At 43.8% G+C, this 19,271-nt stretch overlaps 1 protein-coding gene across 6 annotated transcripts in view; it reads right to left on the bottom strand.

Moving 5' to 3' along the window:
• Positions 1-4,187: 4,187 nt before the first annotated feature.
• kcnab2a (potassium voltage-gated channel subfamily A regulatory beta subunit 2a) overlaps positions 4,188-19,271 on the bottom strand; it is a 90,276-nt gene continuing 75,192 nt past the window's right edge. For 2 of the 6 annotated variants that reach the window (XM_056255326.1, XM_056255327.1), the window contains 5 exons: positions 16,978-17,098; positions 16,790-16,884; positions 8,677-8,797; positions 5,723-5,811; positions 4,222-4,569 (listed from right to left, as the gene is read on the bottom strand). In XM_056255326.1, the coding sequence (XP_056111301.1) occupies positions 4,480-4,569; positions 5,723-5,811; positions 8,677-8,797; positions 16,790-16,884; positions 16,978-17,098 (516 nt within the window). In that variant the 3' untranslated portion in view covers positions 4,222-4,479. Of the gene's footprint in view, positions 4,570-5,722; positions 5,812-8,676; positions 8,798-16,422; positions 16,666-16,789; positions 16,885-16,977; positions 17,099-19,271 lie in introns of those variants that run through there. The other 4 variants (XM_056255328.1, XM_056255329.1, XR_008807478.1 and 1 more) reach the window with 3 other exon arrangements.

Below are 19,271 nucleotides of genomic sequence, written 5' to 3'. Positions count from 1 at the left end.
TTATTACAGATTTAATAGCAATTACACTTTCCCTGCTTTTCCAACCACTCCTAAACAACTTAAAATGTCGCTACTAAAAATTCTGCCAGTTTTACACACTACTTGAAGGAGGCATTGAAACAATTCTGTCAATGATATTTACGCCTTCTTGATGAAATCACCAGATGCTATCAGACGGCAAACAACATAAGTGTGTTTAAAGTTATCTGAGGAACAACACTGCTCGACACAGGCTGACATGGACAACACTGACCAACAGAAAACTGAACATGACGAGTCCATTCAAAGCCGCTGTGATCCTGGCCGTTACGCCACATCTAGTGTCTAAAACACGGTGATGAGAACACACACACACACACAACTAACACATCATGCCTGAAACTAAACCAACAACCAACTGCCTTTATTCACAAATCTACTGCTCATTAGATTAGTTCTCTCACACACACACTTTAAGTGATGTCATTCAATTTCGATGATATTTCCATGTACTAATGTTTAGTTGACAATACACAATGAAATATAAAGGAATGTTTCAGGTTCAGTGAACTGAAGCTCTAGGGACAGAGATATATTTCCACTTGTTTCTCAGTTTGGAAATATGCCGTTGACAGTAATGAGCTTACAATGAAAGTCTACTAGGCAAAAGAACATTAAAACACTGTTTATGAAGTGAACCCATAATGACTTCAACGTTATACAGTATTAGCATTCCAGTCTGATAAAAAAAATGATTACACTTTATTTTAGGGTGTCTGTGTTACAGTGTAATTATACAGTATATTTAAGTACTGGGTAATATTGGTTGAGGGTTAGTTGCATGTTCTTTAATTTTGCAATAATTTAATGTTATTGATATGGTAAGCACATAAGAACACTGTAAAATAAAGTGTTACCAAAATAATAATAACAATGCTTACTTAACGTGTCTGTCACACAGTTATAACCATTTGGCTATACTACTTTTTTTTATAATCATCAATGAATTTATTTTATTTATTTGACTTAATTGGACTAATTAAATTTTGCAAAAAAAAAAAAAAGCCTATTTTAGGATGATTTATTATTTCACTATCTTCATGAAAATGAATCACATTTTCTCACCAAATTCTCATTTGAAACATTAGACAATATTAAAATACACTGATTGTGAAGACAGTATACTAGCCTGATACTAGTGTGACAAAACTCTTACAACGCTATCCGTGCACATTATTTATAACCATTAGGCTACCACCACCCCATTCTTAAAAAACTTTTATTATCAATTAATTTATTTTATTTTATTTATTTGCCTTACTCTGTGAATCCAGATAATATTTGACCCTAAAATCTATGTATGCTTAATTGTGTAAAATTATCCCCATGAAAATTAACCACATTTTCTCCCCAAATTCTCATTATTGTAATTCAAAAAAAGTAAACCCTGTAAATTTCACACAATATGCACCAAGAAAACCAGAAAAAAATATCTACCGTCAGAAATGATGACAGTAACACATAACCACACGTCAATCTGCTTGAACAAACTCAAATTCTTTGAACAAAACAAATGACCAGCTGCACATTTCTGCTATTAACACGTCTGTCCATTTTAAGCACAATACTGTAAAAAAAAAAATTGTTTGTTTGAAAAGATCATCTGTGGTAATCGACACGCATCAGCTGAACTTCTGAAACTGAAACATTCCTTTAAACGGGTAAAAGTAAGACATTAACACTATAACTGTAAATCAACTCCAATTAATAAGTGCCTAATGAATAAAGTGCAAATCTTAGGAATAACTGCACCGTTATCATCACACAGTAAATGTACGTGGCTCCAAGCGCTCGGGTCATTATTCTTCAGAGACACAAACGCACAGATGAGATGGACGGACGCCAACTTCAACATTCAACGGTTTATAAAGCTGATCTAAGTCATGAATGGAGCTTTTTGTCTATCACATTTAATTCCCATAAGCACACAGCGTCCAAGCTTTGTGGTTTAAATTTAATTCTGATCTGTAAAGTAGTTTAATCACTATCATGAAGAACAGCAAGCTCATCTTTTCAGAACAGCACACAAAAAATGATCACGTAATTTCCGTCTTGCCAATATTATCTGTGATAATGGGATATGACAATAGCATCCGGCTAGGATGTGCACTAAAAGAGCAGTGAGCATTGATCCGGGATACAGCATGCTTTCCGAAAGAATCTCATGCATTTCCCTTGTGCTTGATCAGGGACAGTTTGATTAAACACTGCTCGAATTCAGTAATATCTTATTGATCGATGTTTGGTGACCAACCTCCATTTAAAAAAGATCTAAAGACTGCTTATTCATACTGGGTGCACTATGTATACTTGCACCAAGTATGTATATATGTACTTATATTTATAGAGCGCTGCTAAGAGTGAATACAAAGTGAAGAAAGATGCGCAGTTTAAAAACCAGATACATGCTGCTAAATGACCGATCGTCTCTCCGTCCGAAAGAGGACACGGGAGTCACGTTACTGACGGGATGTGGGATAAATCTTTGGCTTCAGCCACATGTATCATCACCAGTACATACAAGAAATGCCCAATGTCCAGAAATGAGATGAAAAAACAGCAACTTCTGCTTCTTAACGATGTTAGACGATGTAGCACACACACACACACACACACACGCGAACATAGACATTCTACTGCAGTCCCTGAGCTGCTGACACAAACAGGTCTTTGCTCCTATTGGGCAGGCGAGATAATGCCATTTAAACAGTCCGCTTTTCTATTGGCTAAAAACACCTGCCATATCACTGTGCTGGTGAAGGCCACAGGTGACCGTAGCTGTGAGCCCCAGCTAAACTGCAGGGAATATTATGAAACTGCTTTTTAATTATATATTTTTGGGTGCTAATTATAGATGTCCAATCACAGGGGTGGTAAAGCAGAACTGTGTTTTAACTTTATTTAGGATTGACCCTCCAACTTTTGTGTTAACAGTCTATTTTTTATAACCATTAGGCCTCCACCACCCCATGTTTCTACTCGTTTTAATCATCACAAAATTTGCCTTACAGGGTGAACGTTATGAATAAATTTCCAGATATTTCACCATAAAATCAATTATATTTGCATTATATTTTTGTGACATTATTTAGATGACAATTAAGCACGTTTCCTTCTCAAATTGTATATTGTTATGCTATTTTTACATTAAAATCGGTACAATAAACACTACCATATCTACTTACAATTAAACTTAAACATACTTTCTGTATATATATATATATTTGCTCATTTGGGAAGGAAATGTGCTTAATTGTCATGTAAATAATGTCACAAAGAAAGCTTTTTTGTAATGGTTTATATAATCTCATTTTGATTTTGATTCGGAGGGGAAATATGACCAAAATATATTCTCGACATGTTTCCTAACATTCACTCTTCAGACTGAAAACTAGTACTCGCATTAAATATTTTTGAAGCATGCTTATCCCATTAATACCTCAGATCATTCAATCTACACTTAAAATCTAATACATCAGTGAGAGTAACTGTAACATCAGTACACTAAAGGTGTGTGCTAGGAGCAGGTTACTGTGGAAGGAAGACCTCCGAGGCTCATCGCCGTCAGTTTCCAGCGTTCTTCAACAACCAAACAGACCGCTGCCCTCCAAAAGCACAACATCTGATGGAGTGATTTGACATCAGAAGGTCTCTTGCAGAACTGTTAGCAAAGAAATGACACATGAGAAGCTAGGGCCGCCTTTTGAGGCTAAACAGAGAAGAGCGGACACCGAGACGATGCAATGCCCTGTGCAGAATAAGCAAAAGCCACTGATTTTTGCCCCATTCCACACTAGAGAGGAGCTGCGCTTAAATCAGTTCTCACAAAGCCACTCCCTCTGATGTTCCCTTAAAGTGCTTATTGGTTTGCCTGCGGAGGGGGCGTGTGCATACGTAACGCAGACGACACAGTGAAGAGTTCTGGGCCGAGACACCTCGATGATGTGAACGAGGTGAATGGATCACATGAGTGGCTATGGATCATGTGCAACTGATTACCTATTTCAGCTTGAGCTCCATTTTTGTTATTATGCATTCAATATTAAAAAACAAACAAAAATGGTATATTTCCAGCAACCAAGCAAGCATGTTGTTATTTATTTTTTTAAACGTTTTAAGCATATTTTTCATTTTGTTCTTAATTACCCTAGTGATCTCATTTTAAAGTACCTTGACTGTAGAGTAACACGGATAAATCCGTAAGCACATATCTTCAATGCATCGCTCTCTATGCTGCATTTCAACCCCTCTATCAGTGAATGTGTTTGTTTTGTGTATTTTTCACGTGTTTCTTGCCCTTTGTGTTCTAAAAGTCTTGCTCTCCAGGGTTTGTGGGTGCTTGCCCGTCTCATGCGGCCGGTACTCATTCAGTAAAAGCTGAAGCTAACGGAGGATCAGGCAAAGGTGAGTGCGGAGCATCCGGTCCCGTCTGGTTCCACACTAGGAGCGGTAGTCCTTTTTACTGTAGGGTTTGTTTCCCAGGATACTGTCCACCTCGTGCACGATGGAGGAGGATAGCTTTGGAAGAACCTGCAAAAAGAGCTGCAAACTGAGTCTGGTTTCCATGTATATATAAAGAGTGAGGTCAAAACATTATTAACCCTTTGCCACTACGGGGAAGTGTATATAAATACATATATACATACACACCCACACACACACACATACATATAAATAAAATACACACACACACACACACACATATATTATATAAACAAACATACATTTTTATGTTAGATGCGATTAATCGCAATTAATCAATTTGAAAGCACTAATACTTTACTATATAAAGGTGAATACTTAAACTTTTAATGGATTTCTAATCAGGGTTCCCAGACATTTTGACCAATGAATTTGCATGACAGCATTTAAAAAGACCAATTTCGAGCTGATTAAACATTTTACATTCGCAATCACTAACCAATGCCTTGAAATGTCATGTGCAAAATATTTATATTCGATATCTTTAGGTTTTCCATGAATGTGAAAACCCTGATTATTTGAGTTTACAGAAATAACATTTCACAACCAGCAACTCAGCCTTTGCTAAGCTCCGCCCACCCAGATTACAGCCGCTCGCTCAGATGAGTTTTACAGAACGTCCCATAGGAATGAACCGGAGATTCCTGTGAACAGCATGATATGCTGTAAAATGGGCTCATAAAGTGATTAAAATCGAACGGATTATTCTTATGACATTGGAAAGCATGCTGTTATATTGCTAAATTGCACAGAAACATGGTTAAAAATGGCAGTTTGATTCAGAATGGATGCAAATGCCTCTCATAGCCAACTGAAAAGAGAAAAACCTCATTTGATAGCCATTAACTAAAACGTTTGTGCAAGAATTATCAAAATATAGGTACCTTGTGTCACTATAAGTGCTTTTCCAATGTTTTATGAGGCTTGTTTTATGAATACATTTTTAACTCACAAGTTTAAATACAATCGACAGGTAAAAGTGAACGATTGCATTCACTTACAGTCGAAAATAACTAAATATGTATAATAATAGAGTGCTGCAGGAATGCCCAACTATAATGACTTTTGCTTCTGGGAACCCTGGAAATATGAAAAGTCCAAATGGCTGCAAGTTGCAGTAAACTAAGATTGGTCAATAATGGGTTTGAGGCGGAGCTTAGCATTTGATTGACACTTGCCACACACTCATTTGCATTCTCACCTGTATTGCTCCTATATTCTCCATGAGCTGGTCCGTGTTGGAGGCTCCGAGGAGCACAGAGCTTACGCCTTCATTTCTCAGGCACCACGCTGGAGACAGGCAGCAAATATGTTGAACATATAGCATAAATAATATCATTCACAATATATGCACACCCCACCTTTAAAGCAAAACCTAGCCATCACGAAGAGATAAATGTTATGTTTAAAACAAAACATGAATCTAAATATACACAAATTAAGCCATTTCCAAAATTAAAGCAGCTAGTTCTCCCACTCCTACACACATTGAAGCATCTCAAAAAACACACAGCATTTGCCAGACCACTCTGTTACCATGGCTCCCAGCACCAGGACACACCGAGCGCTCAAAATCAGAGCTGCGTGATCTTTTTTTTTGCAGGAAGAGGAGTGATATCTGCAGGAGCGCAGAGGAGGTGAAGAGGAGCCATGCTGACCGCTGCCGTTCCCTAAACACGGTCCATGCAACACCACCGCCACACACAGACAGGAAGGAAACTCTGTGGGGATTTCAATCCCTCCTGGGAGTTTGTGTGTGTGTGTGTGTGCCATCTGTTGCACTGGCATTCCGTGTGTTGGCACTGCAGTGTGTTTACTGTACTGGTGTGTGTGCGGGTGGTTGTGTTTGTAAAACGACAGCCATTTGGAAGTGTGTTCTTATTTTTCAAGGCTACACTGTGTCAGCTCTGATGTTCTTCATAAATCAGACTACAGTGGATTTTAATGGATTTTAGCACTTTAGCCCTAGCAGATTGCTTTCTCTGAACACACACACACAAATGCAAATGGTATACAATCACGCCGACACTGTAACAAAAGATTTCTGGGAAGAGAAATTGCAAAAACTAGTGTTGTTGGGGATCAACTAACTTTTTTTCTTCATGTTTTTAAAATAACGTAGCTTTTCTAGTATGTTGTAACCTGACAAAACACAATTTTCTGTCACAATGCACTGTACATAAGTGAGCTGAGGCAAAAGCCAAACACTCTCCTAGAATGTCCTCTCTCCAAAGTAGCTATGGGAAATATGATTCATTTCATTAAATCGATTCGTTCAGATGGTCAGTTTCAATTAACTCAAAGGCAGATTCATCAATTTATAACATAATTGTCCCTGTGAATAATTTTCACTTGCACTTCACTGTAACAATATTTTTTTTACTCCATAGCATTAATTATTTCACTATAGATATTTGTACTATATATATATACACACACTTCAAATATCTAAAGTGCAAAGATGTTTAATATTGTTATTTACTTTTGTTACAAACTTAATGGAACAACTTTAACAAAAGGGAAAGCTTCACTGTAGTTTAGCTACTTTTACAAGCTACTCATAATCTACTGTGTAAAACCAGCCTCCTCAACACTGTCAATAACACACTGGATGATGTCATCCCTCAAAATCATCTGCCCATTTACATCCCTGTGCAGTTCATTAACCCTCACAGCAGATCTGACCCGCAGCACTATTTTTAAATGAGCTAAATGAGCAGCAGTGGCTGTGTACCGGCTGTGAATCGATTGGACGCGCTTGTGCGGGGGAAGTGGGATCTGCAGTGTTTGGGAGGGGCTGGCAACCCAGTAATGAGGTGCGAAATGTAATGTACGACTGCATTAAAGGCCAGGTGAGGGAAGGGGACATGATTCTATCGGCCGCTGCTTTGGGGATTGAGGTCCTGTCAAGATTTTTATTCCCCTGCGTCCCGCAGTCGATGAATCACGGAGCGTGTGCTGTCACATACAGTGCCAATTTACCACTCGGAAAGGTTGGAAAGATGAGGGTTTTCCTGAAACTTTATGGATCCGAGTAATGAAGGGTATCAGACCAGGGTGGGCGGTGTGACGGTGGTATAGAGGTATGACGATAGAAATGTGTAAGATATATTGGTGGAAACATAAGTAATGTGAAAAACATTCGTTTTTCAGTTTTGTTTACGGTTTTAATAATGTGGAGCAGTTTTTGCACTTTTGTTTGGGACAGACTTTTTTTGGGACTATTTGATAACATTATTATAAAAAAAAAAAAAAAACTTTTTTTGGAATATTTGTTATAATTATTTAGATAACAATTACTACAAAAAAATTTAATAAAATAATACAACAAGAAATAATAAAAAAATAAATTATTATTATTTAAATAAAATGATTTTGGTAGATGTATATTAAATTTTAAATAAAATAAGTAGATGAGATGAAGTACCTACTTTCTAAATTCACTAAATTGACTGGATTGTCCTAAAATATGTGTTACCACATAATTATATAAGATATCATTTAATACTGTATATAAATTATGTTTTTTGTTGAATTTCCACCAAAAAGAAATAATATATTGTGTTATACACTGTTACAGTGATGTAAAATTGCTCTGAAATAAGACTTCGGTCCTACCGCCCACCCCTATTAACGGCTCACACATTTTGGTTGAATTTGATAGTTTTGCCTTTAACTGGACTATTACGATGTGCAGCAGACTGTGATCACAAGCTCTCAAGATTAGATTACTGTACTTTAAGAGGATGTGCTTAAATCAAACCGTCGCAGCCCTTATAAAAGCCTTCATTCTAGATCTCACAGCAGACATTTCTTTGAGACGTTACACTCCAATCTCTCTTTAAAGCATTACACAACACTTTCCATCTCAGATACCACACTACAGAACATCATAAAACACTATGCCAAATCAATTTTAAACTATTATGTATCACTACATTTAAGCAAGAATTCAATGCTACGAGTAACAATCTTCCACTAACAGTTCCCTAAAAGCCACAAACGAATCGCATTTGCTCCTGAACTCATCCACGTCCGCTCCGGTGGTCTGAGGAAGGGGAGGATGAGAGGGGGAGAGGATGAGCGAGGTACAGGACGGACGGACAGACAGACAGAAAGAGAGAGAGCGGCAGTGTGTCTTTGGGTTAGGCGTACCGATGGCTAGCTGTGGCAGCGTGCAGCCCAGCCGCTCAGCGATTGCCTGCAGCTCTTTCAGCTTCGCCTGCTGGCGTCGGCCCTCCTCGCTCAAGATCTTGTCCTTCAACCACTGGTAGCCCTGTTAACAACACAGCACACCTGCTCAAAAACAGGGGCCCACGCCTACAGCGGTGCACTGACACACACACAGAACACAGAAACACACACGCTCTCGGACACGTAACAACAGCACCTGTGTGGGCGAGGGCCTGTTTTTAAACACGTGACTCTGTCCGCCCAAAAGCTCAAACGAGCAGAGATGAACTCGCTCGGAGAACTTTAGGGGGTAAAGAGATCTTATACACACACACAAACATAACATGACTTTTGAGAACGTGTTTTCTTTCTTTTTTTTTTTTTAAATGTAGTATAAATATTATATATAAAACACATTTCTATAAATTTAAAGCCAACATGAAACATTTGCAACTCATTGAATTTGGTAATCTGGCATATTTCCAAATGAAATCAGTGATTTAATATAAATATTAAACATGTGAATGAATATTCATAATTGAAAATGAACAGCATTTCAATGCATCGCAAAGGTAGCAATTCTTTTAATCATAATTGGCTATTTTTGTTGAATCTTTATTGAATTAGCATGCAGTAAATTACTGTTAAATGGCAATGTTTAAAAAAGGCTAAATACCTACAATAACAGCATAAAACGTCTCGGTTACGGATGTAACCCTCGTTCCCTGAGTAGGGAACGGAGACGTTCCGTCGGATGACGACGAATGGGGGGGGGGTTTCGCTTAGAAGCCAATCAACTTCAAATACTTCAAAACGAGCCAATGGCAAAGAAATGCCATGGGTCTGCGGAATTTGCATAGCGTAACTCCGCCTCACCTCGTGAGTATATAAGGAGAACGCTGGCAGCAAACCGGCATGTTTCTTCGCTGAGGAGCCAACCTGAGTTCAGGCGATCCCCGCGGTACAGCGGAAGTGGCAGGAAGACGGAACGTCTCCGTTCCCTACTCAGGGAACGAGGGTTACATCCGTAACCGAGACGTTCCCTTTCGTTGTCACTCCGAGTTCCGTCGGATGACGACGAATGGGGATACCAGTCTAATCACGCCATTTCTCAGCTGTCTTCCAGTGCCCTGCGTAAATCTGAGATCCCTGTCGTGAGACTAGCACGGACGAAGGACTCCTATTTAACACAGGAATACCAAGGTACACTGGGGAGCATATCCCAGATCTTAGGGAAGTATGCAATTACTGCCAACCCAGAGGGGGGGACTTAAGAATACACATATGACCCGAGGGATGCATATGGGGAATCACTGGGGTGTCCAGCCGCAGGTGGAATATTTCAACCCCAGGGGTGGCAAGGTGGCTTGCCAAGGGAAAGACACATGCTCAGAGAGGCTTACAGTGGGAATACACATGTGGGGGTAGCTCCGGGAGGTACCATGCACACGGGAGGCACCTAGCCGACGCGCAGGCAAGAGACACTGGCGCCGACGTCAGGAGTGCTGGAGGAACTCAGGGCTTTCGGAGAAGCTCACCTGAGGAGAATATCGCACGTATCCAGTCCGTGGAGTGGAGTGGCGAGCAAGCGAAGACACCTGAGCGGGTCCGGTACTAGCTGGTTGAAGCGAGTACATGAGAGGACACTGGCTCCACTCGGAGATTGTAGAATCTGGCGAATGTGTTAGGTGTCGCCCAGCCTGCAGCTCTGCAGATGTCTGTTAGCGAGGCGCCATGCGCTAGAGCCCAAGAGGATGCCACACTCCGGGTGGAGTGGGCAGTCACACCAAGGGGGCACGGTCGACCTTGCTGCTGGTATGCCAAAGCAATGGCGTCCACTATCCAGTGAGACAACCTTTGCTTGGAGAGAGCCTTTCCCTTCAGCTTCCCACCATAACAGACAAAGAGCTGGTCTGAGGTCCTGAAACACTGCGTTCTGTCTACATAGATGCGAAGAGCACGTACTGGACAGAGCAGTGCCAAGGCTGGGTCTGCCTCCTCCGGGGGCAGCGCTTGTAGGTTCACCACCTGGTCCCGGAAGGGAGTGGTAGGAACCTTGGGCACATATCCAAGCCGGGGTCTCAGGATCACGTGAGAATAGCCCGGCCCGAATTCTAGGCACGCTTCGTCAACGGAGAATGCGTGCAGGTCCCCCACCCTCTTAACGGAGGCCAATGCAGTCAGAAGCGCTGTCTTCATAGATAGGAAGTTTAGCTCGACTGACTGCAAAGGCTCAAAGGGAGCACTACGCAGGGCAGTTAGGACCACTGCGAGGTCCCAAGAGGGTACGAGAGGAGGGCGAGGAGGATTCAGTCTCCTCGCTCCTCTCAGGAACCTGACGATCAGGTCATGCTTCCCCACCGACTTACCTTCTATAAGATCATGCTGTGCGGCAATAGCGGCGACATAGACCTTGAGGGTGGAGGGAGACAGCCTTCGCTCCAACCCCTCTTGAAGGAAGGAAAGCACGACGTTGATCGAACATCTCCGGGGGTCTTCTCGGTGAGAAGAGCACCAGTTGACGAAGAGGTTCCACTTCAACGCATAGAGGTGTCTCGTGGACGACGCTCTAGCGGAAGTGATGGTAGCCGCCACCGCTGGTGGCAGGGTACTCAAACCTGCCTCGTCCCGTCCAGGAGCCACACGTGGAGGTTCCAAAGATCGGGACGAGGGTGCCATAGGGTGCCCCGTCCCTGAGAAAGTAGGTCCTTCCTCAGAGGTATGGGCCAAGGAGGTGCTGTCGCGAGGAGTACAAGTTCGGAGAACCAGGTCCGGGTGGGCCAGTACGGCGCGACCAGAGTGACCTGCTCCTCGTCCTCCCTGACCTTGCGCAGGAGTTGCGCAAGAAGGCTCACTGGGGGAAACGCATATTTGCGGCCCCGCGGCCAGCTGTGCGCCAGAGCATCCGTGCCGAGCGTGCCCTCGGTCAGGGAATAATACTGGGCGCAATGGGTCGAGTCGTGAGAGGCAAACAGATCTATCTGTGCGTCCCCGAACTGGTCCCAAATCAGCTGAACCGTCTGGGGATGGAGTCGCCAATCTCCGGGGAGGGGCTGAAGCCGTGACAGCTCGTCGGCTGCACAGTTCAGGGCTCCAGGGATGAAAATGGCTCGAAGCGACCTCAGATGCTTCTGACTCCATAAGAGGAGGTGGCGGGCGAGTTGCGACATACGGCGGGAGCGCAGACCACCTTGACGGTTGATGTACGCTACGGTCGCGGTATTGTCTGATCGGACTAGTACATGCTGGCCCGAGAGCACGGCTCGGAAGCGGCGCAGGGCGAGCTGTACAGCCAGCAACTCGAGGCAATTGATGTGCCATAAGCGGTGGGGTCCTGTCCAGGAGCCCGCGGCAGCACGTCCATTGCACATGGCACCCCAGCCCGTGGTGGAGGCATCTGTCGTTACAACAACATGCCGGGAAGCTCGTTCCAGAGGCACTCCTGCCCGTAGAAAACTGAGGTTCCCCCACGGGGTGAAGGTCTGACGGCAGGTCGGAGTAACTGGTACTCGGAGCGTGCCGTGTTGCCATGCCCACCTCGGGACTCGGTCGCGAAGCCAAAGCTGAAGCGGTCTCATATGAAGCAATCCGAGCGGCGTTGCCGCGGCTGCAGATGCCATATGCCCCAGGAGCCTCTGAAAAAGTTTCAGTGGAACCGCACTCTTGCCCTCGAACTGTCTCAGGCAAGTCAGCAGTGACTGCGCGCGCTCGCTCGTAAGCTGCGCGGACATGGCGACCGAGTCGATCTCCATACCGAGAAAAGAGATCCTCTGCGCGGGGCAAAGTTTGCTCTTCTCCCAGTTGACCCGAAGGCCCAAACGGGCTACATGGCGGAGTACCAAATCCCTGTGTTCGCAAAGCTGATCTCGAGAGTGAGCTAGAATCAGCCAGTCGTCGAGATAGTTCAGAATGCGAACCCCGTGTTCCCGGAGGGGAACAAGGGCTGCCTCGACGACCTTCGTAAAGACGCGAGGGGACAGGGCTAGCCCGAATGGGAGAACTGCGTACTGATATGCCTGACCCTCGAAAGCAAACCGAAGGAACGGTCTGTGTCGAGGGAGAATGGAGACATGAAAGTAGGCGTCCTTCAGGTCGATCGCTGCAAACCAATCCTGGTGCCGCACACATTCGAAAACGCGTTTGGCGGTGAGCATCTTGAACGGCAGCCTGTGAAGGGAGCGGTTCAGAACGCGCAGGTCCAGGATTGGCCGTAACCCACCGGTTTTCTTCGGGACAATGAAATACGGGCTGTAGAAGCCGGTCTTCATTTCGGCTGGAGGGACAGTCTCGATCGCACCCTTCGCCAGCAGGGTAGCAACCTCCGCTCTCATGATAGGGGCATTGCCACCGACCAAAGTGGAGCGGACTCCCCTGAAGCGGGGAGGAGACCGCGCGAACTGAATCGCGTAGCCGAGCCTGATCGTTCGTGCGACCCAGCGGGACAGGTTGGGAAGCTCTAGCCAGGCTCCCAAGGACTGAACCAGCGGGGTCATGCGAACCACAGACTTCCCGTCGGTGGGGCAGCGAGGCGGTATGACTGACCCAGACGTGGACGGCATAGCGGCCCGATGTGGGGGTGCAGTCATGAACCGCGCCCTGACAGAGGAGACCAGGGAAGGACGAACGTTCCACGGGGGTCTGCTCTGCCAGGGGTCTGGCGACAGAGGGGGATGAGAGTGGTGCGGTCCGGGGACGGCACGCACTGTCATCCGACTCTGGGACAGAGGAGGACGAGGGGTGCACGGCCCGGGGGCGGCGCACCGTGTCGTCCAAGAACTCTGTGTGCTCAGGGATGAACGTGTTATTTCTTTCTTTAACCACATTAGGGTACTGCCCACCCGTGGGTGAGCAGCGGGGAGTGGAGAACAAAAGATTCTCCCCCGGCCCTCCACCGGGGGAAGGAGTGGTCCTGCAACCACCTCCTGAGAAAAACACGTCATCCCTGAGCAGCCCGTCTCAGGAGCGCCGCTTGGCCCGGCGTTTAGCGGGGGGCGGGGCTGGAGAGGGCTGGGGCGCCTTCTTGCGACTTCCTCCGCGACCGGGCCCGGGTGGAGGCTGCTGCTTGGGCCGGGCGGGAGGGGTGGGAGTCGCAGGAGGGCGCCCTCGGCGGCGAACAGACTGAGTACTCTGCCCGGTCGGCTGGGTGGAGGCAGCAGCGGGCCGTCGGGGCAGAATATGCTTGATAGCCTCAGTCTGTTTCTGCGCAGTCGAGAACTGTTGGGCAAAGTCCTCGACTGCACCGCCGAAAAGGCCATCTTGCGATATGGGGGTGTCGAGCAGCCGGGACCGCTCGGCATCCTTCATATCGGCAAGATTGAGCCATAGATGTCTCTCCTGGACCACGGCTGTGGACATCACCAAACCCAGGGAGCGTGCGGTCACCTTCGTCGCTCGGAGAGCAAGGTCGGTGGCGGCGCGCAGCTCATTGAAGAGCCCTGGGTCTGTCCTACCCTCGTGCATGTCCCTGAGCATCTGGGCCTGGTAGACCTGCAGAATGGCCATGGCATGCAAAGAGGTGGCTGCCTGTCCCGCAGCTCTGTAGGACTTCGCCACTAACGTAGACGAGTACCTACAGGCTTTGGATGGGTGCTTTGGCTCACCACGAGACGAAGCGCTCTGAGGACACAGTTGCATCGCAACAGAGCGTTCGACCGGGGGAAGCCCAGTGTACCCACGGGCAGCGGCCTCATCGAGGGGAGGAAAGGCGGATGAAATCATCGAGCGGTCGCGGGAAGACATGGGAGTCTTCCAGGACTTCGAGATTTCATCATGCACGTCCGGGAAGAAAGGTATCGGGGCCTGACGGGGACGGGGATCCGCAGCCTGACCCAAATACCAATCATCCAGCCGCGAGCGCTCGGGGCAGGGCGGAGGGTTCCACTCTAACCCGATGCTCGCGGCGGCTCGAGACAGCATGGCCGTCATCTCTGGATCTGACTCTGGCACAACTGTAGTCACACCCGAAGGCGGCAGCTGTGATGAGTCTTCACTTCCAGCAGACTCAGACCCACCTTGTGATGCTGCAATAGACATGGCATCTTCCTCTGGAGCGCCAAAGGAAACCCGCGGGACACCCGAAGATGATCTCGCCGGAATCCCCTGAACACTCACGGGTTGCAGCATTGGAGAGGGTGCGGCTGGGCACGGACTGATAGTCGGCGCTTGGTTCCAAACCGTCACCCTCAGATCACCCTGGCCACCAGCCGAAGTACTAGCTCTATTTCTAGAGTCAGTAGATCGGGGTGTGGATGAGGGGACCCTCACTCTTGCGAGATCACCGAGTCTTGACCGTAATGCTGCGATGGTCATGTTCCCACAGAGAGAACATGAGTCATCCACGAGTGCTGCTCTAGCGTGATCAATGCCCAAACACACTATGCAGCACCCGTGCCCATCAGAGTCGTCAACCAGCCTACCGCAACCAGAAGTGCACGGGCGAGGCATCTTTAAAAAGACGTGCCACGTGCAAGCTCTTTTGTGAGAAAAAGAAACCTGATTGTGTTGAAGCGCTCGGGGAGAAACACACTCGCTGTCGAACCACAGACAGATAAGCAGGAAGTGCGCGCTCGCCGAAGATCGCCGTCACACCAACACCAGATAATCTTGCTCGTTTGAAGAACTGACAATTTCAGGAATGGCTTGTGGAACGAAGGATTAACTTGGCTCCAAAGCGAAAACATGCCGGTTTGCTGCCAGCGTTCTCCTTATATACTCACGAGGTGAGGCGGAGTTACGCTATGCAAATTCCGCAGACCCATGGCATTTCTTTGCCATTGGCTCGTTTTGAAGTATTTGAAGTTGATTGGCTTCTAAGCGAAACCCCCCCCCCCCCATTCGTCGTCATCCGACGGAACTCGGAGTGACAACGAAAGGGAACAGAGCAGTGTTGTTATTGTAACAAAAACTATTAAAAAATGTTTTTGCTAATTGAAATAAAGCTTAAATAAAATAAAATGTAAATATAACTTTGTGCTGCCTTTACAACTAACTGAAATAAGTTGAAGTACAATTTAAAAAAAATAAAATAAAATAAAAGCTAAAAAGGAACATTAAAGAAAGTAATAAAAATGAAACAAACTAAAACAAAAATTACAATGAAAACAAAAAATATAAAAATAAAAGCTAATTCAAAATAAAATAAAAATCTACAGATCGTACAGCATAAATACAAAAATATTATATAAATAATGCTAAAATGACACTGAAATATACTAAATAGCTACTTGGCTATTGGTTAGCCAAATTAATAACAAATAGTCTGCCTGGACTGGGTCACGTCAGTCATAAAGGAATGTCATTTCAGAGGCAAAGCAAGTTATTGATGATAAAAAAAAAAATGAAGTTGAGTTATGAGTAAATGTCTGAAATTAGTACATTTTTACTTCATGTTGACTTTAAAGTACAAACTAATTAGAGGATAATTTGTACCAAATAGCAAAAAGCAAATGTTTGTGCGTGTGCTAGACCAGGATAAATAATCCAGGTTCAGGTCCATCATTAGTAAATATTAATTAACAGTGGAAAAGGACCAGTGTGGTCTAGTGATCTAAACACTCATGGGTCTCCGAGTCAAACGGACCCATCACTGTTCAGACCACCAGCACGGTTCTGTTATAGTCAAGTGTCAATCCACATGTACGTTACACAGAGGTAACAAGAAATCAGGAATGTTTAACAGTGTGACACAAGACTACAGGAGGAAGATGATGGGTCACAAAAACACCAATTAGCCAAAACATGCGACTACGCCAACATACAGCTCGGGAAATGGGTGATTTTAATGTGCACTTGTGTGTGTGTGTGGTTTAGTGTGCTTGAAAGAGATGGATACACAGATAAAACAAGTGCCAATCCTCCTCAGAGTTATCATAGAAACTCATTCACATAAAGAAAGAAATGTTGAAGATCAGGCGTGTGGATTCATGCCATCAACAACAAACACATCTACAGGAAAACACCCAACTATAGAACCTGGAACACACGGAACACATCCACATTAGAACACCAAACACAAAGGAATCACATATGAGGTCACTAATGTTTCCAGAGGACCAGGAAGAGGAGGACACAGAGAGACTCATGGGATATGCAGTACCTTCAGTGAGGCACGAGAGTATGCTGGCACCCCGCTGTCGTATTTCCCTGAGATTATCCCACAGGCCAGCGGAGACCATGTCATCGCACCCACACCTGAGAAGACAGGTCGAAACCATTTTGAAACGGTACGTTTGTTGTTGTCTGTACGCTGTTTCTCTGGGCTCGACAGACAGCAGCATCACTGACCGATCTTATGGAAGAGTTCAGGAAGCTGCACCTCCACTTTCTCCCTCTGGAACATGTGATATTCTGATTGTTCGCAGATTGGTGGAATCTGGTTGAACTGTCGGGCCACAGAATATGCTTCCTACAAAACATGAGTCAAATGATAAGGTTAGTGTTCTGAAAGCATGAATGCAGTGCAAATAACCTCGTCATATAACAGAAAAAATATATTTTTCTCGTTCTTTTGTGTTAAGTGAGTTACAAAACTCAAACCTCCCTCCCCAGTCCACCCGGACCATTTATTGAAACTGAACTATAAAACATAAATTGTACGTTTTTAGTCTAAATTGAATGCAATGGGGGAGAAAAGCCCTCAAGGCGAGACACTACAGATGAATAGGGTAAAATTTTTAAATAATAGATATCACCATGAAATGTTCTCAGTTGATTACTTACACAAGTATATAAAAAAAAATGTATTACAAGTTTTTGAAATTTGTATGTTTAATTGTCCAAATTAGGCATTATCTCATTAAATATGCATTATTTTGCATATATTTTCGGTAGATAGATCTGAACATATGATAAAGCCAGGTGCAAAATTATTTTTTCATTTTGTTTACACACGAGATGAAAAAATTATTTCAGAGGGATTTCAGGATATATGCTTTCATTACCTAGGAAATAAAAATATACTGTCCATAGCCTTAGAGAATCAATTCTCGCCATATTTTTTTTATTAAAATGTCACATAAATCAGGCCAGGAATGATTTATAAACAAATCCCTCTGAAAATATCTTCAGAATACTGCTAAGTGTATAACTGGAAAGTTTGGTGTACATAGGTGCTACACAGGCTGAGATGTTTCTACTGGAGAATGGCAAAAAACTCATTTTGAGAAAACAGCATTTAAAGATTTGTAATGTAAAAATTCATACTTTTTTTAGTGGAAACAACTATTTACAGACACAATAATATTATCAAATCATTAGCAACAACAAAACAAACCACCTAAATCACATTACAACTTATAACACAGCATTTATGGCCTTCAACTGAACAGAAAAAGTGTCAAAAACACACATCTAAATGTCAGAGCACGTCACGTGATGCATCTGAACGAATCACGTTGTCAGAAATTGACATCAGCCAATGAGATTTCGGTTTTAGAGTTAAATGCTCATTGTACTTTCACGATTGGTGGCTGATAAAAAGGAAATGACCATATTTGGATCCGACAACAATGTGCGAGAGAGAGAGAGAGAGAGCGCTTTCCAACGGTGTGTGAGAGAGAGAGAGAGAGAGAGAGAGCGCTTTCCAACGGTGTGTGAGAGAGAGAGAGAGAGAGAGAGAGAGAGAGAGAGAGAGAGAGAGAGAGAGAGAGAGAGAGAGAGAGCTTTCCAATGGTGTATGCGATGACAGGGTGCAGATCGCGATCATGTTGATTTAGAACGACAACTATTTGTTGAATTTAGGAGAAATCTACAGACGCAAACAGACAAAGTGTAGTAAAATAAAGACCTAAATGTGTATTTTGGAAAAAATTTCACCACAAGTCTGAAAGAAGACATGTTATTGAAGACAAATAGCCCAAAATCTCAAAATTGGCCAGTGAAAAAAAAAACGATGTTTTTGCCTGTCTCGCCTTAAAGAAATAATACAAAGACAACAAATAGATATCAGGCATTTATAGTCTGAGTCATAAACAAATTACTCTTAACTTATGAGAAAGTTATTCGAATCCCATTCAAACATAAATGACTCTTATGAGCCAGGTCTATGAATCTGATTCACAAACAAAACACTTAATAGGCCCATAGTTCTTTGAATCTAATGTCTAAATAATTGTCAAGTCTTAACAGCCTGGACTTGACAAATCATAGACTACACTGGAAATTAATTAAGATTGAAAGAATCATGAATGATTTATTAATTCATTAACAAAATCACTAGAATCAAAAATAGAAGACCCATATTAATGCCATTGATCTGTAAGATACAGTAGCAAATGAAATTTTTAAAGTGACACCTCGCTCACATCTCTTGGTCTACTATCACAGTGGCACTTTATAACTTTATTCTCTCCATTTTTCTTTACTTCTAACCACTATTAGCAATCTCTTTTGTGGAAATGTTTTTATACTACATACATAACTATTTAACCATTTTATAAAATGTCAAAAAACTTTAAATTTAAAATAAAACCAAAAAAAATCTAATTTTTAAAGTAACAAAAACTACAGTATATAAAATAACACTGGACAGTGACTCGAGTTGACTGACGAGGCGTCACTGAACATGAACAGAGCGTCGT

This window comes from Rhinichthys klamathensis, unplaced genomic scaffold, assembly GCF_029890125.1.
Source record: "Rhinichthys klamathensis goyatoka isolate OS25496 unplaced genomic scaffold, OSU_Roscu_1.1 h1tg000120l_1, whole genome shotgun sequence".
NCBI lineage: Eukaryota > Metazoa > Chordata > Actinopteri > Cypriniformes > Leuciscidae > Rhinichthys > Rhinichthys klamathensis.
This window is presented reverse-complemented; position numbering and strand designations above follow the sequence as displayed.